This window comes from Larimichthys crocea, chromosome XII (genome assembly GCF_000972845.2).
Source record: "Larimichthys crocea isolate SSNF chromosome XII, L_crocea_2.0, whole genome shotgun sequence".
In the NCBI taxonomy this organism is placed as follows: domain Eukaryota; kingdom Metazoa; phylum Chordata; class Actinopteri; family Sciaenidae; genus Larimichthys; species Larimichthys crocea.
The window spans coordinates 23,915,775-23,936,395 of NC_040022.1; the positions used below are offsets into that span (position 1 = coordinate 23,915,775).

At 41.6% G+C, this 20,621-nt stretch overlaps 1 protein-coding gene across 2 annotated transcripts; it reads left to right on the forward strand.

Moving 5' to 3' along the window:
• Positions 1–9,846: 9,846 nt before the first annotated feature.
• Positions 9,847–19,827, forward strand: ccnf (cyclin F). Of its 2 annotated transcripts, none has more exons than XM_010739420.3 (17): positions 9,847–10,150; positions 10,922–11,076; positions 11,236–11,342; positions 11,430–11,497; positions 11,706–11,902; positions 12,308–12,361; positions 12,771–12,875; positions 13,014–13,091; positions 13,601–13,755; positions 14,034–14,198; positions 14,348–14,471; positions 14,562–14,742; positions 14,926–15,013; positions 16,537–16,636; positions 16,773–16,906; positions 17,407–17,585; positions 17,871–19,827. In XM_010739420.3, the coding sequence occupies exons 1-17, from the start codon at positions 10,138–10,140 to the stop codon at positions 18,299–18,301; spliced, it is 2,334 nt and encodes a 777-aa protein (XP_010737722.2). In that variant the 5' UTR covers positions 9,847–10,137; the 3' UTR covers positions 18,302–19,827. The 2 variants fall into 2 exon arrangements, with proteins under 2 accessions (XP_010737722.2, XP_019113563.1); XM_019258018.2 differs by having other exon boundaries at positions 12,311–12,361.
• The last annotated feature ends 794 nt before the right edge of the window (positions 19,828–20,621 follow it).

The following is a 20,621-nucleotide window of genomic DNA, read 5'->3' on the forward strand; positions in this document are numbered from 1 at the left end:
CACAGATGACGTGTAGATGGCACGGGCTGTGCCAGACCGGGCGACAGGTGGCGCTGGGTTCACACAGCAGGACGTGGGTGTTTGAGCCCTGCTGCACCAACCCTCAAGTACACACAAACACAGGGCCAAGCACACCCAAAGCCGGCTGAGTCACAAAGATGATGTGCTTGGGGGGGGGTCTGGCTCTCTGCATGCTTCAAGCTGGAAACTGCTTCCCTAAGGAGAGGAAAAACAAAGATTATAAAAGGGAGAGGAGTATTTCAGTTTACTTTGTCTGTTCCGTGTGTCTAAATAACTGCTCCTGACATAAATCGAAAAAAGCATTCACAAGTCTTTGCAAGCAGAAGAAGAGTCTCACCACGTATGGATTGCAGCCAAATCTTCTGTACGCCCATACAGTCTTGGATTAGTGTGTGTGAAGGGAGTAAAGGAGGAGGCAGGGTAGCATCCTTGAGATCACGTCAACACTACACACAGGTCCCAGAGGGAGTGGCGCCTACGTAACTCAGCCTTCCTGTGACCTGCATACATCAGCTGCTGCTTGGCTCTGGCTGTCACCAGCAGAGCTCTTCCATGGCCTGGCCCTGCCCAGGTTACCCATGTCTCACGCCTTTGTCCCTTTTTTCTCACGCCTCTTTTTGTCGCATAATGGAAGATTCAATGAAATTTTACTTTCCACGGAAGAAGTTTAATTTTCTTTCCCATGTACCACATTCTCTCACACAGAGAGGGACAGAGTAGAATAGTCTCTTCTTTGTTATACACATTCCTTCCTACTTGTTCACTTTTTTTTCACCCTTTTCATTTTCACTTTTTTTTCTTTTTAGCCTTAGTCCACTGTGGTACTGGAGTCCAAACACAAATCCACAGAAACCGAACAGTGTTACCAAGAATCCACTTCTCTCCCTCAAATGCCCAATGCTATTCAACATGTCTTTTCTCTTGCACCCCGCCCCTCACAAACATTCCTCGCTTCCCCTCTTTTACTCCTCTATTGCCCATCTTACAGCTCTGTTGCCGATTGAGCTATAGCAGAGATCGTTAAATCAGGGTGGTCATCAATTAGGTTTCATTAAGGCTTATTATTTGATTTCCCCCACCATGCAGCCCTCTCCAAGCCAGCTTCCCCCGTCAAGCTGTTTTTTTTCCTGCCAAGCTAAAGAATATAGTGTCTAAACTAAAAAGCAGTTGTCCTGTGGAGACTGAGGCATGTTTGGCTTTTATATGAGAATATTAGGTATCTCTTAATCTAATCATTTGTACCTTGTGGGCATTAAACAGCAGAAATCCCTTGATCTAATAATGAAATCCTGTTAAGCTGAAGTCAGAATGGTGTTTTTTTGTTGTTTTTTTAAATGCAAAGAGATAATTGAATCGTGTTCACCCGTATTTCTACTGTTTAGATACTTAAGATGTCGTGGACTATGTTTTTATGCCTGCAAATTCTTAGGAGATCATTTTTTAGACCTAAAGTGAGGTAAAATACTCTTTTTTTGGGATACAGGTTAAAGCATATCAAAGAAGCCTGTTGGCTTTTAACACATGCACATATCTAAGTACACTGATTGTTTCCCCTATAAATGTTGGAACGGTACACTTAAATTTCATAGCCATTCAGCAAAAAAAGACCATAATCTATACACTTATAATACTAAGTTCATAGTTCATTTTTAAAGATCTTAGAAACACAAAAATAAGACGATAAAATGTTGGCGTAGTAAATCCAGTAATGCCTGAAGATAAAAAATGTGTGCACATATTTATCCTTCCCTGAAATAGCTTTTCAGATGTGGAGGAGTAAGATTATCTAGTTTAGTAGGAGAAAGCTGTCTGGATTGATTTCCTTTATATAGCAGCTGAGCGTACTGGACGGATTAACTACTACTTCCATTCAGAAAGGACTGGCAACAGCAGTGTGTGTGCGTGGGTGAGAAAGGCATGGGCGCGTGTTTTTTTATGAGTGTGTTTTCTGTCACGTGTGGGCACGTTCATTAGTATATTTACACTTTCATTATAGAAGCATTGTATATTTATGTCCTCCTACAAATCAGAGTCATCAGGTGCCTGCATACACATGCACAAGGAGCAGCGTGTGGGTGGTTGTAGGATGTCTGTTTGCTGTTGATGTCCACACAATAACTGGTGGAGTGCAGTGGGAACACTATTATTGTATAATTGCCATATCAAGGTGACATAACTGTGCTTTTGCAGTGCAGGGTGAGATGCCTCTTCTCCATCAAGTATATGGAAAAAGTAGCTTTCCAGGCTGAGATGATGAGGGATTTTCCTTTCCTTTCCTTTCTGATTTCCAGTCAGCACTATGTTTATGTACTCCCCAGGGGAGGCTTTTGTACCGCAGGCAAACAAAACCAGAAAAAAGACTGCAATTGAGAGGCAGTGATGGGGAGATGAAGAAAAGAGGGAGCAGTTAACTCTTCTCCCCTCCCCCTTCCTGCGTGCTTCGTCAACCCCTATTCTCTCTGCTTCAGTGTTTGACGTCACACAAGGCGAGACAAATCAGAGAAGTTGGACATCCCTGTTTTTCTTCCTAAGCTCCTCCCCTCCCACGGTCCCTTATATATCCCCCACCACTACATTCAGCAGAGTGTACAATGTGCTGCCGGAGAGCCAGTAGGCAGTGTACAGAGAAACAGCCAGAGACGGAGGGAGAGAAGGGGAAAGTGTGAGTGGATTTCAGCGCTGACTTAGAAGCCTTCATCTGACACGCTCCAGCCATTCCTGCTCCAGTCATTTCTCCTGTATCATATAGACCTTCTCCTTCCTCGCTTTTTCTGCCTTTCTCTATTTCTTTCTGTTTCTCCAGGCTACAGCCGACTACTAACGGGATCCAAGAGGCCAACACTGCAGGCTGGTTTCAGGATCCACCAGCCCTCACCGTCAGGATGGGCTGTACAACGGGACATCTGGCTTGCCAAACCCAGCCCCAGACCAGCTTAGGGCAAGAGGGTCAGTCCCTGGAGGCTGGTGGTGCCAAAGTGCCTGAGGTGCTCTCTTCTCTGGAGCGTCTGTCACAGGCCACCGGGGGTATGGAAAAGTCCTGGTACCGCTGCATCTTTCCCTTTGGAATCATCTCTTTGGTGATAGGTGTAGCGGGAACAGGTGTGACCTACACCTATAATGACCTGCCTCAGACTAAAGTGGTGTCCGTGGTGCTACTTGTCATGGGTCTTTTGCTGTTGTTGATGGCTACCGCCTGTTGGACTGTCCACAAGAAGAAGAGAAGGAAAAAGAAAGAGGGAGGCTCTTTCACCTCTGAGCAGTGTCCCCTGTAAAGCACATGGGGAAAACTGTGATAGGACCTCGAAAGCAGAGACATAGCTTGGCCTGAGAGCACAGGGCTTGGCTAAAGAAATGCCACTTCACCTCCTCCCGGTGCCAAATTCCCTCTATTCTTTATCACAGAGTTTGGCTTAGCTCATACTGAAGAGAACTTGGGCTGAGTGTGGAAGGACAGATAGGCAAGACACTGAGCATCTGTTTAGTCTGTAAGGTTTGGACCATTTTGGATTAGCAAGGCGGGATCACCAACGCCACACATGTTATTTTATCATCAGACAGCAGGTATCCAGTGTCAAAACAACCTCCAAGGAGACACACAAATATGCATTGCGTACTGTGTGCATATTTACATGAACGGATACACGGCCCTTGAAGTCCTCACTCACATATGCACTGGGAGTCACAGTAGGAGCTCGCACAGACACCTAACACGCTATGTAGAGCTGCTGCCAGAGTCATTGCTGGCGTCACTGGACGCGTCAGTCACAGCATTCCTTCTGCCAGGACAGGTGACTCTCCAAGAGGCCAGAAGTGGGCCAAAGACGGCAACCTGATACCCGGCCGAAAGAGCAGCGCGCCCGTGTCAGCGGCCAGCGTCATTCACTCGTCCTGTGACACTGCAGCAATGTGTTGGGGGCTTTTTTTACGCAATGGAAGAGTGGAACTTGAGTCCAGCAGGATCTTACTGGCATCTGTGTGAACGATGAACTGGAGAGGGCAGAGGAGCTGCTGGGGAAGTGGAAGGTGTTTGTGTGTGCTCAAATAAAGATTCTGGTGAACTAAGAGACTGTTGGACCTTGGACCTCACTCACTAAGGAACAAAAGATTTGCACATATGGCTATGCCCATGCCAAGAAAGAGAAACTTTTAGTGAAGCAACATACTCTGAAAGTCCTTTTGTAGCTTCAGCTTCATATTACAAATGAGTGGGGCTCTGGCTTTCTGACTGACTGATTGCCCTCCTGTCAAAATGTGAACATTTATACCAAGCTTAGTGTCTTTGTGGGGCACCTCAACTCGACACAGGGCAGGCCAGGATTATTGAAGGACACAAGGGGACATGCCACTGCAGGGACACTTTGACTGATCCTGCTCCTCTACAGCCCCTCCCGCCTGGAGCCTTGAGCAAGCACTCATGGAAAAAGGCTCTGTCGCATTCCCCTGTTTCCAGTTGAACCCCTGAGAATTTCCCCCCCTCTTGTTCTCTCTCTCAGTTAACCCCAACAGGACTATCTTCATCCATCCCATATGCCTTCCTCCATCCTAAATCCCCAGTTTCTGCCTTGATCCCACTCATTGTGATATAGCCCAGGAAGGAGTGTCTGCAGCCTTTTGACACACATGTTAAGACACACGCATATACATACACATACATAAACATAAGCCCCACCGCCCACAGATATTTGACTTATCTCTGTGCCAAAGAAATTGGATCATTTTCTCTCATAATGGAAAGAATATTGACTAAGAGTCCCTTTGTCAGTCTGGAAATATGGTACAAGGCTGTTCTCTGGTGAATACTGATTATTGTTTGCTCTCCAAGTGACTCTGGGGTTTCCCTTTCCTTCATGTTTTCTTTCAGAGAGAATGAGTGAATGTAGCTGCACTCAGCTCCACATCTGTGAATAGGTGCTTTCTGTTGGTGTGTGGTCTCACAGGATGAGGCACACAATGGCATTTTATCCTTGTCTTAAATCTTCTTGCTTATGTCACCGAATGTAATGAAACCGAACGCAAATCCAGACGGAAAACGTGTACAGAATGCTTAGAGAATTGAGTGTAGACTATGTGTCTCCATGTGAAGACCTGTGTACGTGCACTCCTTTACCCTTGAGAACCATCATTGATCATTGTTGCACTGATTCTGGCTACCAGATTAGTGACGCTTGTTGCTGCGTAAAATGTGTCTATGCGTCCAGAGGTAGCAGTTAACACACAATGCCAAAGACTGTCCTAAAGGCCAGCTTGCCAATTACAAGGCTGCATCTGCCTGCACAGACATGCAATGGATTAGTCTTTTCTTACACATTATTTGCAGCTCAGTCTGCATTTAGATGCTCTGTTACGTACAGAATGACAGACAAACTCTGTTAGTTTTAAACAAAGGGAAGGAAGACAAGAAGGGGGAAATAAGGACAAAATGGTAGAAGATAAAAGCAGAATCTGGGAAGTCATTCCTTTCACTTTTATGTGGGAGTGGGGAGCTATCTCTGTGGTTTGATTGGTATCAGCCTTCCTGAACGGAGCAGTATTATTCTTGTGGGATAGGATGCATTACTGGCAGTAGCAGTGAAAATGCCAAGGTGATCGAAAGTCTTTTATCTGCTGACAAAAAAAACGAAAAAACAAAAACAGGACTTAGATGGATGCTTTATGTCCACATCAGCCCTCAGTTTCTTTCAAGCTAAATGTCAAAGTAAATTCTCGTGAAGAGGATTTATGAGTATGTTTTCAGCTCGTTGCAGTGGGATCGTCTGATCTGTGAGACAAGAGAGAAGCCCCAGTATTACAATACATTTCGAGACAATAACAATGTGCAAACACTTCACTCTGCCTTGAATTTGGGCTTTTGTATCAATACAATTTCCACATGTATAATACACATTTACCATGCAGTACACTGTGGCTGCATATATTTGTACTTGCTAATTTCCAAGCTATATTGTGCCAGTTTGTTGACACTAAAAATTGATAGCAGGTGACCAGAATTTGTTTGTTAGAGATGTGAAGTGATTTCCCCTTTGCCTTCTGAAAAACTCAAGGGAAAATCTACCTCTCTCTGCTGCGGGGGAAATATATCCCTCACCCAGAAGACAGCCATGCTGTCTGCTTATGCTGTTTGCCACTCCAGTAAGTGGTAAAGTATGTTTTATTTGTGCGCCCTCTAATATTTGGTGCTGTATATATGACTATTTTATATTTCTACTGTATATTTCTACATATATGTACATATTAATTGTTGTGTTAAATAAATGTTATGTGAACTCTTTCCTCTGTCATGTTGTCATTTTCTGATAGATAGTCTATTCTGATAGATGTGGAAGATCGTCTGGACAGATGGATAGTGGGGTGACAATAAACAAACGCTCTATTCTGAACATTAAATTATGGTTGTCACTGTGCTCGATTTACTTTTAGTGTTTTCATAGATCATGAAAAACATGTTTGGATGACGAGATCACCTGAACTTCCGCTGTGCTTGAAATTTCGATGCTGTATATAGACTCATTGCCATGTGCTGCCCTGCCAGCTTGGATGACTTGGTCAGATACCCAAAGACATGTGGGATCCTTTGGTTGTTATGAAAACAGACTGGTCAGTATTGACCAGAATAAATGACACCCCCTACTGGCAAAATAATAAAGTACTCAGAGTGACAATACATATTCAGCATATGCATATACATATATGCAATGAGACTGAGAGTAAACTGCTCAGATTTAGTTAGTATGAATACATTTTTTTTTAGCATTTATCATTCAGTGGTTAACTGTGCTGGGAAACTGCTGTGGGTGTGGAGGGAACAGTGTTTAGGTCTGGATAAAGGGTGGGGAGGCCAGCGGGAGCAAAGTGCAGATGGGGTGGAAGTGGTCAGTTGGATTGCTACAGTCAGCACAGATTACAGGAAACCAGATGGGAACGACTCATCCGCCTCTCAATCTCCAGGACTTGGCATCAAACCCAAGTATTCAGCACTATTTGCCTTTTATCATACTTTGAATTATACAAAACTGACATCAGTTTAAAATGCAGAACGATGCACCAGGCAGCACAACGTGACATTATAAAGTCTGGATTTGAGCCATACGGGGGCCCTCATGACTTTATTTATGTTTTATTAATATTCCTGATCAACAGCCTCTGTGCGAAAGACTGTTGTGTCTGTGTATTTAATCAGTCACTGCCTGCTGTTGATACCAAATGATATCTTTGTGGCGGGATGGAGTTACATCTGCCTCAGACATTATTTGTTTTGGAGGCAGGTGAAATCACACATGCCTGGCCAGACAGCTAAATTAAATCACAAGCAAAATAAAATTAAAACACACTGTAGGTATTGTAATAGAAACAAATGTGATGAAAAGCTATTGGATTTGATCTCTCACAGACTTGAGAGCACTGGGATAACATAACACCGCCGCACTCACTGAACACTGGTTATATTTGATCATTTCTGGATGATCACAAACAGGAAACGTTGCCAACAACCAACAAGAAAAAAGAAATTGCTTGTTTTTTTTCTATCCCCCATGAATCACCCTCACTACTTACACCAGTCTTCTCTTATTTTTTCATTTCCTGTGTCTCTCTCTCTTTCTATTTCAAATGTCAATCAATGAGTGTCAGCATTTTAGTCTTCAGGAGCTTTTTTCTGTTCTGTATTTCGTTAATTAATACCTTGTTGCATCAGGGAAGCTCTTGAGGAACTGCTCAGGTATGAAGCAGATCAAATTCAGTTACTTTCCGTGGGAGGCAGCGTCTTTATAAAGACACGTGTTTTAAGTGAAATTGTACTATGAATGGATAAATACTTAAATTATATACACAGGCCTCACAGTTTTTCAGGCACTTACGCTTTTATTGCTTTAGTTTTCCTTTTAGGCTAAATGCACCAACCTTTCCCCGAGCCATTACTGGTCACTTTGGGTTTTACTGAGAAAATGGTTGAGATTGGTTGGAGTTTCTATGGAAACAGTGACTGCATCCAATTGAAGATGTCACAGCCCTTGCCCTGTCCAGAGTCACCCAGCTTCAAGCTAATTAGGTCATACAAAAGCTCCAGTATAAAATGCAGCAAAAATTACATGCCTCAACAAAACCCAGAGAAAAGTAGAGTTGATAAAGAGTATAGAATACTAACACGTGCAGAAAATACAGAGAATTTCTCAATTGACTTGCCTAATACCCTTTGGATGTATATGAATTAAATAATATATTGCATGTTTTACATTTTACAAAAGCATTTTCTGTACTTTTCAAAGGCATCTATTGAGTGGTAGAGGTTATATTGAACACTAGCTCTTAGATGATGATGAGATAGGGTGAGGGGGTGATATGTAGATCAATAGTGAGTCTGAAAGGACCAGATGATTACTACTGATAGCGTACTCTGCTCCTTTATGAGGCTCTTCAAAAGACCAGCAATCAAGAGGACCCTATTCAGCCAAGAGAGGAGTCAATATATTCACAATGGGGATCCAACACAATGGTCTTAATTATTATGTTATTTTGTCAAAGGCAGCTGCGGCAGAGGCCGAACCACTTCTTTGCTTAGTCACACAAACATGAATGAATTAATAAGTGTGAAGTGTGTGCGCCTGTGTGTGTGATGTGCAAAAGCACAAGGGAACTGACATAATGTATTCTTAGTGATAAGGAACGCATCAATATTCTTGTTTTTCATTTTTTGTGCGCACACACATACTTAGGTTTACTTTGGACTTCTCTTGATTAACTTATAACCCCACCAGCATAATTGAATATGCATTTCCCTGCTTCTGTGTCCTGTGACTGCAAATGTTAATGCCCATTTAACATGATATTATTATATTAGATTTGTTTTACAGATAGGTATTTTGAAATTTCTCTACTTCTCTAAAGGCTGATGTGTTACAATTGAAATATGTGTATTTTAAAATTTAGCCTATGCTTGTTATGTTCAGATTCTGGAAATCAAATGTTTGTGGTGAATTTTTTCACAACTGATTTACTAAAGTATAGTTGATTGTTGATCACACAACTAATGAAATAAGATGAATTAAGCCCAATCATTTATTTTCAATTGAGATACAGAAAACAAAACAGAATTATTCTTCATTAGTTGTTTCAAAAGCGTATCATGTCCAGTTCTGTCTGACAACACAAATTGGATAGGAGTTGGATAGGATTTAAAATTTGAGGTGTTTATTTACAAGAGGCATTTCCATTATTACACACAAACTACACAAGTTGATTTTTCTATGGATTATTAATATATTTTAATAGGTCTAAATATTCTAAAATGTACACTAAATAATATTAATCAGAAGGGATTAATATTCTACATAGGTAGTAGGCTTTTTAATAACATTTAAATAATAATGAAGGGAGATACAATTCAGAGAATTCTAATTGAACAGTTATAATAATAATAAATATGTTCAATTATTTTTTTTAAATGACAAAAATGTCTCAAACACAAATCAGATCCGTTTTAACTAGTGAAGTAATTGAGTATTACCATATTGCAACATCTACTCTGGAGCTGCCTGTCCCTTTAAACGCCGTACCTTTAAACTGCATTATCTGCTGAACTACATTTCCCACAAACTACAGGAAACAGGTGGGTCTCTGGAACTTCTTCATAATCAGGTCAACCAATCACGTACACTCACTGGCGAGCGCGTACTTCGAAATGGCGTTACGCTGTCCAATGATCTTCTCGTATTTTACAGTTTATAAAATCTGGCCAATCAGTGCCAGCGCTCTTCACATTGACCAATCAAAGGGCTATTATGTAGTAGATGGGCGTCACTACTCACGACCAATCAGATTGAATGTGGAGTTTAAACGGTGAGCGCGGGCGGTCCTAGAGTAGCTTTGGGGAGGGTCCAACAAGTGAAGACGCGTGCTTGAATTTGAATTCAGGCAAGAGAGCTAACAACTTGTTAAGATATTAGTCGACTACTACAGCACAGCAGAGTCTGGGAGCAGTATCGTAACACTGTGTATCTCATTTCCTGGCGAAACAGTCTGTGTGTGTGTATTAGTGTGTTAACTAACATCGCCGTAACGTTTAAACTGCTGCTCGGTGTTGAAGCTAAATCGCCGTTCGAGGAGAGATCACTGCAACTTGCAATGAAAGCGGGCGGTAAGTCACTTAAAGTCTACTCAAATGAGCTCTCACGACCATAAATATGTTTATCTCTCGATGTAAGGTGATAATTAGAAAAGGTGCTTTTTTAAAAATGTTTGTGATTTTGACACAGTTAGCTCGCGCTAGCTGTTAGCCCGACGCAAACGTTAACCGGTGCAGCCTCCTGTAATTTACTGTACTTTCGAAATAGGTGATATTTAGTTTAAAAACGCGTCTCCTCCCGGTGTTACACACGTTTCTGCTAATAAGTGGCGATAATACGATGTTAGACTCGTTGAAGCCAAACGTTAGTCGCAAGTTAAGTTGACGTTAGTTGTGTTTGAATCTCAGGAGGGAAATTTGGGCGCTCACCGAGTTTGACTTCTCTCAGTCAGATGCTTTAGTTAAACCTCTTAACGCGTACAACACTTTGGTTTTATGATGTTACACGCTTATTTTAACACGTTTTCTGTAGTCGTGTTTCTGTGAATTTAAACATTTTTAGTATTATTCAAACGGATGGTTTGACTAGACCACCCATAGGTGCCTTTTTACGTTAGGCGTTTTGAATGTGGAGCCATAACATATTAACTCGCAGCTGGTCTTGTTTTTTTAAAATGAAGTGCTAATATTTGTTTAGTTTGTGAACCCTGCACTAAGACGTGAAATGCTTTCAGCTTTGTGTGTGTGCTCCATATGTTGAAAATAACAACCATGCAACAAAATGGAGGGGGGGGAAACCTCTTGTTAACATTGTCTAACTTTTCAATCAATCTTTTATTTCAGTGGTCCACTGCCATTGTTCAAAATGCTACTCTGTTCCTGCGCGGAAGCGGGTCCGTAAAAGAACTCCAGCCCTCACCTTGCTCTCTCTACCTGAGGAGGTCCTCCTCTGTGTGCTCCAGTGCCTCTCTGCTGAGGACCTGCTGTCTGTCAGAGCGGTGAGTAAATATAACTGTACACACTGTAACACCACTGTGCAACCTCTGGCATATATGTGCCGTTTCATCCCAGATCTGTCCTAAACCACCTGATGTGATTGGTCAGATGACTCTTTTTTTGTTTTGTTTAGGTACTAACTGTCTTTGCCACTGTTGCAGGTTCACTCCCAGCTGCGGGACATTGTTGACAACCACTCCAGTGTATGGGCCAGGGTCAGTTTCAGGGACACATGGCCATCTCCAAACACCTTATGGCTATTTGAAAGGTACTGTCCAAAAGAAAAACCTTCAATAACTCACAAATAGATCATTTTCTTTTGTATTGGTATTTACTTGAAATATACTTTTTCCAGAGCTGCTGAGAAAGGGAATTTTGAAGCTGCCGTGAAGCTAGGAATTGCCTATTTGTACAATGAAGGACGTAAGTTAAACTCTTATTCAACCATTCAATGAGAATACATTTGCCATTTATGTTTTTCCACCTTTACTGATTTTGGCACATGTAACATTTATCTTTAGAAGAATCCCGGTGAAATAAATGTCAAATGAAATTGGAGGATATAAATCCAGCTTGATAATTGCTACAAGCGATTACAGCTCTGTCTGCGCGCCTTGTTTCTTTCCATTAGCGTTGCTGAGTGATGAGGGGCGGGCGGACGTATGCGGTCGCAAGGCCTCCCACTTCTTCAGCATGGCGGAGAGCCTGCGTTCTCCCCTCGCTGATCCCTTCATCTGGGTGTTCATCCGTCCACCGTGGTCACCCACCGGCAGCTGCTGCAAGGCTGTGGTGTTCGACCGCCTCAAAGCAGAGTGTGACAACAACGTGGTAGGTTTTTCCCACTGCCATTCAAAGGGGAATGCAAATGTAGTTCCCTTTTTTATAACCGAGCACAGTCGAAAACTCTTAATGAAAACCCGAGGGAAATGGAACAAAATGGCAGATCTTACTATCCTCTTACCATTTAAATTAAAAGGATGCCTTGCAACAGCAGTTTTCATTTTCGCTTAGTGGTCGGAAAGCCTGTTTTCAGCTTCAATGCTTTTGTCGTCAAAGCACCAAATAAAACTCTGCACAAGCCAGATCTTCTTTTTATTGCTCAGTTTACAGACATGAAAACTGGTTTAATTCACAGAAACATTTACACTGCATGTTAAATGTTTAGAGCACAATGCAATGTTATAAGAAAAATAATAAACATGTTAATTATTTGTATGTTTCTCTTGTCTACAGCAGAAGAGAGGACCCTTGCTGCACTGTTTGGGCAGAGTTTTGCAGCTTTTTGAAGTGAGTGTGAAAGTGAGACTGAATCTATCTGTCTGGGTGTGGTTAGCCCAGTTTCTATGAGCCTCTAATCAAAGTGTATAGGTGTGTGCTGCTGTCACGGGGGGCATGTCTGACTGGTCATCAACAGCAGAGATGGGATGATTGTTGGTTTCTTCTCTTCACAGAACACAGCTGTTGGCTTATAGTCACTGTTGAGTTTTCTTGCTGCAACCCTGGTGTGCTTTGTTATGTATTGATGTGATAAATGATTTAATGTTGCTTACGCAGAACTCTGGCCTGTTTTTCAGGATCATGACAAACTAGCATTCATGTGCCGACAAGACAACGTTCGGCCGCTTTGTTAGTGTCTAAGAATAGAACGATTTGAAAGATTTATCGTTCAAATGTGGAACCGTGTTTTCTTTCCCAGGAGGATGAAAGACGTTCCGATGCTATATCTATGCTGGAGCAGTCGTCACAGGCTGGTTGTCTACAGAGCTCCTACCTGTTGTGGGAGCACAATCGGAAAGCAGCTGTGAGTCTAATCAGTTAGTCCGTTTTGATTTATGTTTTACAGTCTGTATGTCAAATTTGTTCACACTACATGCATGCACTGGTGTTAAAATGTTTGAATGATATATTAATTCAAATCAAATTGTTTTTTGAATTACAGATGGCAGATCCCGGCAGGTACCTCCAGTGTGTCCGAACCCTCAGGGACTATGCTGGCAAAGGATGCTGGGAGGCACAGGTGTGTGATTAGGGAGATAATTGCCACTATATCAAGACAGCAGTTGAAAAATTTCTGTTCTTCTGCATTTTCAGTTTTGTGATGGCCAATGATTGTCAGGCAGCTGATTTATTCTCCCTCTGTCATTCACTGTAATAAGACAGAAGAAATGAGGTTTTGACAGCTTTTTGTTTGTTTCATTTCTCCTGTTGATTTCCCACACCTCCCTTTGTCCAGATTTTGAACATACTGAAGCACTTTCAGTTTTAGGAGGCCTTGACAGTTGTTGACTGACTTTTTGTTCGTCGGCTTTTTTTTTCCAAGCTTTGCTCAAGTGGCACCACTGAATCACATCAATCATCAAAACTATGACTCATCTGAATCACACGCTCTGTAATTACAGTAGCAAACTATTGCAACACTCAACCTTATTGTTGTCTTTTTAGTTTGATCCAGTTCAACCAATTTTTAACCCATTTTAGGCCCATATGAAACATTTTTTAATTTAATTCATCTCTTTACTTCTCCAGCTCTCCTTGGCCAAAGTGTGCAGCAGTGGGAATCCGCTGGGTTTGGAGTCAAAAGCCTGTTCTGACTTAGTGGCTCAGCTCTTCAGTTTGTCTAACTCGGCATCTCGACACTGCACCCAGGGCATCCTCAGACAGGGCATCAAGGACACCATGAGGTATCTCTCTTGACAACTAAATGTTGTTGTTTGTCATTGTGATGACTCACAGTGTTTTCATCACTGTAGCATTCTATAATGACATCACGGAAGAGCAAATGAAACATCAGCAGCTCTAGTGTGCCAGTCAAAGGTGTCCCTGTGAACACAGCACATTGCCTTCGGGCAGATTTCGAGTTCAAATTTGGCCATTGTGACTGAATTACTCATTTTTGTTATAGTGTAATGCCCTACCTTAACATTAATAATAATTCATTTCTGTTGTGTTGCCTCTCTAGGTACATCTTGGTGGACTGGCTCGTGGAGGTGACCACTATGAAAGATTTCTCCAGCCTGACGCTGCATGTGACAGTGGGTTGTGTAGACCGCTACCTGGCTCTGCGCTCTGTCCCCAAGGCTCGCCTCCAGCTACTGGGAATTGCCTGCATGGTAGTTTGTACACGGTGAGAATACATTTATAAATAATAAGAGTAAGGGAACCAGCTTTTGGTTCTTTTCAGAAGTTGGTAATTATATATTTAGTAATATGATATTTGTATTTGGTTTTAAAGGGGCAACTAATGATGACAATGTTTTGTTCTTTTCTTTTCAGCTATATCAGTAAAGAAATCTTGACCATACGTGAAGCTGTCTGGCTCACAGACAACACCTACAAATATGAAGACCTGGTTCGAATGATGGGAGAGGTTGTCTCTGTGCTGGAGGGCAAGATCAGGGTGAGCGCAACAAATGGCCTTCGTGTATAATGTGAAATATTTAAGTGTTAAAGAGTTTTAAGTACTAAATTTGTTTTTCTCTCCCCACAGAGCCCCACACTGCTGGACTATGGGGAGGTGCTGCTGTCTCTGCTCCCTCTGGAGAGACGGACCACTCATCTATTCAGCTACATCTGTGAGCTGTCGCTGCTCTACACCGCTCTCGCCACACCACCACCTGCCAAACTGGCCTGCGCTGCACTACTGCTTACACGAGCACTACATCACTATGGTAATAGCACTCTCTGGCGCACACGTACAAGGCAGCCTGTTTGGAAAAATGCACCGTGTCACCCTTTTTTTAAAACTGACAACTAAAGCAAATGATCTTTTCAAACAAAGAGAATTTACAACTTTAGCTGAGTGTTAAGTTTATGTTCACCTTGACTTATGTGTGTGGTCTCCGTCTGTGCAGCTCCCCTCTGGCCCAGCCAGTTATTCGACTACACAGGTTTCTCCAAGCAAGACCTCGTCTCCCTTGCTGTACTGCTCTACGTCAAGTGGTAAGTGTTTGACTGGATTGTTAGTCAAGCAATTAAAGTTATAATATTTATATGAATCTGTTATATTTTGAATCGTGTATTTATATTATCCCAAATGGTTCCAACAATGTTCAAATTTGGGAAATCGGTGAATGTGACTAAACACAACGTGAATAAAACTTGAATACATCCCTCACCCACAAACATGATTTTGGAGTCACTTCACATAGATTTTCATTGGCAATAGTGGCTGATTAAACAACAATAACTCCCACAATTGCAACATCATCAAACTAGGTTTTTTGTTTTGATGGGAGAGACCCTGGCAGCAGAAATGACTTACGGTATGCTTAATTTCTCACCTCCTCTTCCATTATCAGCCAGTCTGTCAGGACCTAAATAATGTGCATCTACAGACACTCAGACATTTTCTTTTCCATTATTTATTTCCATTCCATTTATTATTAAGTAAAGCAGTGGGTCATGATGAGATGAGTTCTTATTGGAATTAAGTTTGTTATCATGACCTTGAAAGAGATTGTATTTATTCTCAAAAGCCGCATTTCAAAGACTCCTCTTCTGTTGTCTTCTTCAAGTGATGAATAGAAGTGCTTCAAAAAAAATTTTTTTTTGAAGTGTTTGTATCTCTAAAGGAAAAAGGACATTTAAGCTTTTTGAATAGGTGCAGTTTGTTGTAGCTATACTTTTTAATCAGCCAGCTTAGCAACTGAAATGGGCTCTGCCTGATGTACCATGTGCTTATTTGTACGTAAGGCTTGTATATTTAATTATCTTTGCTGATTAGTCTGCAGCGCAGACCCATTACATAGTTGCTACAAAGTAAGGATTAGATCAAACACACCTGCCAGCACTGTTTGATATCCTAAGTTAGCCACTCTGGAAGCACTGTTTTAAATAAAAACAAATACCAAAAAGACCCAGAGAAAAATGTTAATAATTAGTTTAATTTATTCAACCATTAATTGAAGGCACAGCTTTTCATTGCCTGTATTCTAGGAGCGGAAAGGTAAATAAAAACAGGTCCCTCTCCATTTTCTGATTTGTCAAAGTACCTTGGCTCACAGAAGGACCTACTGCTTCACTCCGCTCCACGAAAAGATAACAACAATTGATTGGTGATGTGTCTGTTTTCAGCATGCTCGGATAGCCACATTGATTAGATATAAGATTGTTTATAATGTCTGGAGACCAAGAAACCACCATTTGGGTGTTTAATGCAAACATGAAGCCCAGAGAGAGTCAAAAAAGACTAAATGAGGCGTTTGGGCTGTAGGGGATGGGTGGGTGATGGGGAGACTGTGTAACCATCGGTGAATCACCAACTGAGTCACAGAAACGTGCCTCAGGGTGAGTCATTTTGATAGGTGAGCATCGCATTGAGAAGCTGTAATTCTCAAATGGACAAGTAACGAGATTTGTCCCCAAGAGTTGATTATAGGGATGTAGCAAGCAAAGTGGATCAAACAGTCATTTTTCTTGTCTCTGTCCCCCTCCCCATTTCCTCCCTCTCTCTCTCCCTTCAGTTTCAGTCAAGATGTTCCCAAAGATTACAGGCACGTGTCTCTTACTGGCGTTAAGCAACGGTTTGAAGATGAGGCCTACCAGCACATCAGCAAAGAAAAGGTACTTGTTTTTTTTATTGTTTTTGCAGGTATAGAAAGAAATTCAAAATAAAACGATCTTTGACATGTCTTTAATTGTTTCTCTGCATGTGAGTATCTGAAACTGGTCATTGATATTATTTCGTGCCCTCCACAAGGTTATGGACTTTAAAGAGCTGTGTCAGATCTTGGAGATTCCCGAGGTGGAACCTCAGATGGAGCCTTCCAGTCCCACTGGTCAACCAGCAGACATCCATACCTTCCTCGCATCTCCATCCAGCACCAACAAGAGGTAAGTCACTAAATTCCCTGTGACAGCACATTAGGGCTGAGTGACATTAAAATATAACATGACCTGCTGGCCCCTAGAACATTTTACAGGGCCACAGTTACTTTTTTTATTGTAAGATATTTTTGGGCCTTCTTCAAGCTTTATTTTTGACAGACAGCTGAAGAGTGACAGGAATGTGGGGAGAGAGATGGGGAGTGACATGTAGCAAAGCCGACAGATGAAAACTGTTTCATATCACTATATTTTTACTTTATTTACATACTGTAGCTCCCAACTTTGCAACACGTCATGCATAAAATAAATAGGGCCATCGTATTTAGGGCACATGAGTCACAGGACTTGAATTCCATGCAAAGAATTCAGTTATTAGAAACAGCTGACGGCACAAAATAAAATTTTACATGACACATGAACTGCTTTGTCCAGATGTTTGTTTGTACCATCTGGGAAATGCTCCAGTGACTCATTGTAACAAAGCTGCCTGTCCACTCTCTCCCCAGGAGACGCGATGACGCCATGCAGGCCCACAGAGTGGGCTTTGTGGCCACGCCCACAGCCGAGCTGTCCAATCAGGAGGAGACACTCCTGGGCGACATCCTGGACTGGAGCCTGGACACTTCCTGTTCCGGTTATGAGGGCGACCAGGAGGAGGAGAGCGAGGGAGAGAAAGATGCCGATTGTAAGAGCTGAGAAAGTTTTAATAGTGTGATTACTAGTCTCAAATGTGTCATTAAAAAACATGAGCTAATCCATATACAGTAATGCATGAATCAGTCTTCCATTAGGATGAATTATAAGTAGTGGTGACTCAGCAGTTGCATTGTCCAGCCTTAGGCTTACTGTCATGTTCAAATGAGGATGGATGATGGTAGCTGTGCAGAGTGTGTTGGGGCCTGAAGTTTGTGTAAAATTTGCCCAAAATGATTCACAGTTATAAATTGACAACTCTGTCTCATTTCAATAGCTTCGATGATCTCCATCAAACTGCACTCACTGATTGATGAAGACAAAAGGCAAGAGCACTGCCGAGCCCTGTCCAGCGATGAAGACAGCTTCTGTGAAGCAGAAAGGGAGGTGAGCAAGGACCGCCAACGCCAGGAACCTCTTTCCTTCTCTTCAGGATACTCCTCCATCCAGAGCGTTAGTCCCTCATCCACGTGCTCCTCCTTCCCCCTCATTCCTTGCACATTCAAGACCTTTACCACGTCCCTTGGCGCAGCCAATGCCCAGCCAGGCTTTCGCCTTTTGGTGCCCATGCAGAGGCCCCGGGGCACCTCCAGCAAACAAGTGAAGAGGAAGAACTCTGCGGCTCATAGCGGGGGTGAGGTGGAAAGAGAGGATGAGGAGGGGGAGGGAGATGAGTATACTGCCAATGCAGGCTTTCTGAGCTTATAGACTGGTTGTTGGACTGGCCTCAGGTTAGTCACAGCCCACCTGCTCAGTTATTGTCCTCCAGCACTTTGTTCTCGATGCTGTTCCTCACTCCTGTCAGTCTGCACTGGTCCAACAATTGCCAAAAGATCAAGAGACTCTAAGCTTCAGGAGAAGTAAGGGAAAATAAATATGTATTACCTAGAAACTTGCCTTTCTATTGCGTTCTATTTCAGTTACATGTTTACAGGCATGGCGCAATAAAATACCTCCCATAAACCGACTCGTAGTCAGCTCTGAAACCACTGGAACATGACTTGACTTTCCTCAGGACCCTGGTACAGTTTCTGTTGTTTTACAGCCTTCTACAACAAACCTATCTCAGATAGTTGTAAAAGAATTTAAACCTCATGGACTTGTTTTGGAAGAAAAAAAAAATCATTATGGTCACATTGTGGAGAAACCTTAAACATAGCTGTCATGTTATTGTGATTTGTTTTGGTTGTTATAGTTTCTGATATGCACTGTCTGTACAAGAATCTATCTTGTATTTAGTGAATGTCATTGATGGGTGACTACTGTCATCTAGTTGATGGAAATGTCTGCATCTGAAGCCTAAAAAAAAATGATTGTATGTTCCTCTTGTTCAGTTTTGTCCTTAGTTCTGTGTGTTTGCCAAAGGTACTGTGGTGGTGTCATTTGTGTTTTCAGGGGCATCTACGTAAAAAGAAACAGAGCTGTGAAATTAGTATTTTAGTAGTCTGCATCTTCTAGAGTCTTGTACATATACACCAGTTGTGCTGTTAATATTTTTTTAAAGACCTATAGCACACTATTCCCATAAGGAACAGCAGTTAGATGTTAACTGTTGACATCGTGACACTCTGTGTTCAATAAGGTGTGCTGATAATTGAGCTAAACGAGTATCACCCAGCAGGATGAGTACTGGTCAAGCCTCAGCTCATCATCCAGATGTTTGGTGCTGCAGTCATTAACTATTAAGCTCAAATGTAACGAGGCACCTAATGCAACTTCAAACTCTAACATGCTGATAAGTTTTTACTTTTTCCTCCCATCTCAATTAGGTCTAGCACTTCTTTTTTTTTTTTTAATCGCAGGAGCGCAATTCAACAATTTCCATGCTTGAACAATCAATGCTAAAGTACTTTTTAAATGGATTTGCCTTCTTTGAGCAAAAGGGAAGTTCAGACACTAAAGGAAAATTATTACTTGATGGGGTTTTTGATCGTACTGTATGTCTCATTCAGCCCACAGTGTCTAAATGTTTGTGACTGACTGTAAATACATATTTCTTAAACTGTTACACCAGACTGGTTATCCCCTGTGTCTTATAAATGTACATAGTACTATATGTATAAATGGAGAAAGACAAAGAACATGCCACTACTTGAAATTGTTTTTGCTTCATTCCAAAAAGGCAGTTTTCTTCATGAAACCTGTTCTTCTCCAGTACAGTGTTTTCTTAATAGACTTGTAATGTGAATATGACATTTTTGTATTGAGTTCAAATAAAACAAGCCATCATGCAAGTTTCCTTTTTAATTTCTCTGTGCCTTACGCCACCACACAGACATTTTAGTTTGTAATGGATTCACTCAAATGTATTGCTACCTGTTTATAATTAGCATCTATGTATTATTCTTTTCCCAAATGAGCTGTTTTTCTGGGACTTAATGAGAATCATAAGCAACTTGAAAAGGAATATGTTTCCTAGGGAAAACCTAAATGGGCTAGCTGAAATATATTTTTAGATGGAGACTTTGAAAAATCAAGTTGTGTTGATGAGCTCACCAAACCAGAATGCACTACTAAACAGTGCCATACCCAAAGCTCCAACAAACTCCACAGAAGAGTCTCTACATTTTTTGAATGTTTCAGGGTTAGGTGTTTAATTATACTCTTAATGTTTTGTTTTTTTAATAGAACTGTCCTGCAGATTCAACAGCTGCTTATAAACTCAAGCATGCTCACTAAACTCTTGACTAAAAAACCTTTTCTCTTGTTTTTTTCCTGTAAGTAGAACCAGACTACACTTCTGCTCTGGAAAATAAAGCATTACAGTGTTATTTCCCAACATGACAGTCTAAAAAATGCTGATGTGAAGCCCTCTGCGCTCTGCCAGAGAGTTGAATTCTGGCAAAGGAATACTGGAATCAAAACAATGTGTAAGCATTGTGTAAAACCCTCTGATTTCCAGGAATAAAATAGGCCCACAGTGTCCTCAATGGTAAGTATGGATACAGTATTAGAGGTTCACTGTGTAAGATTCTATTTACAGAATATGTCAGAAATAAAATTAAACATGCACAACTATGTTTTATTT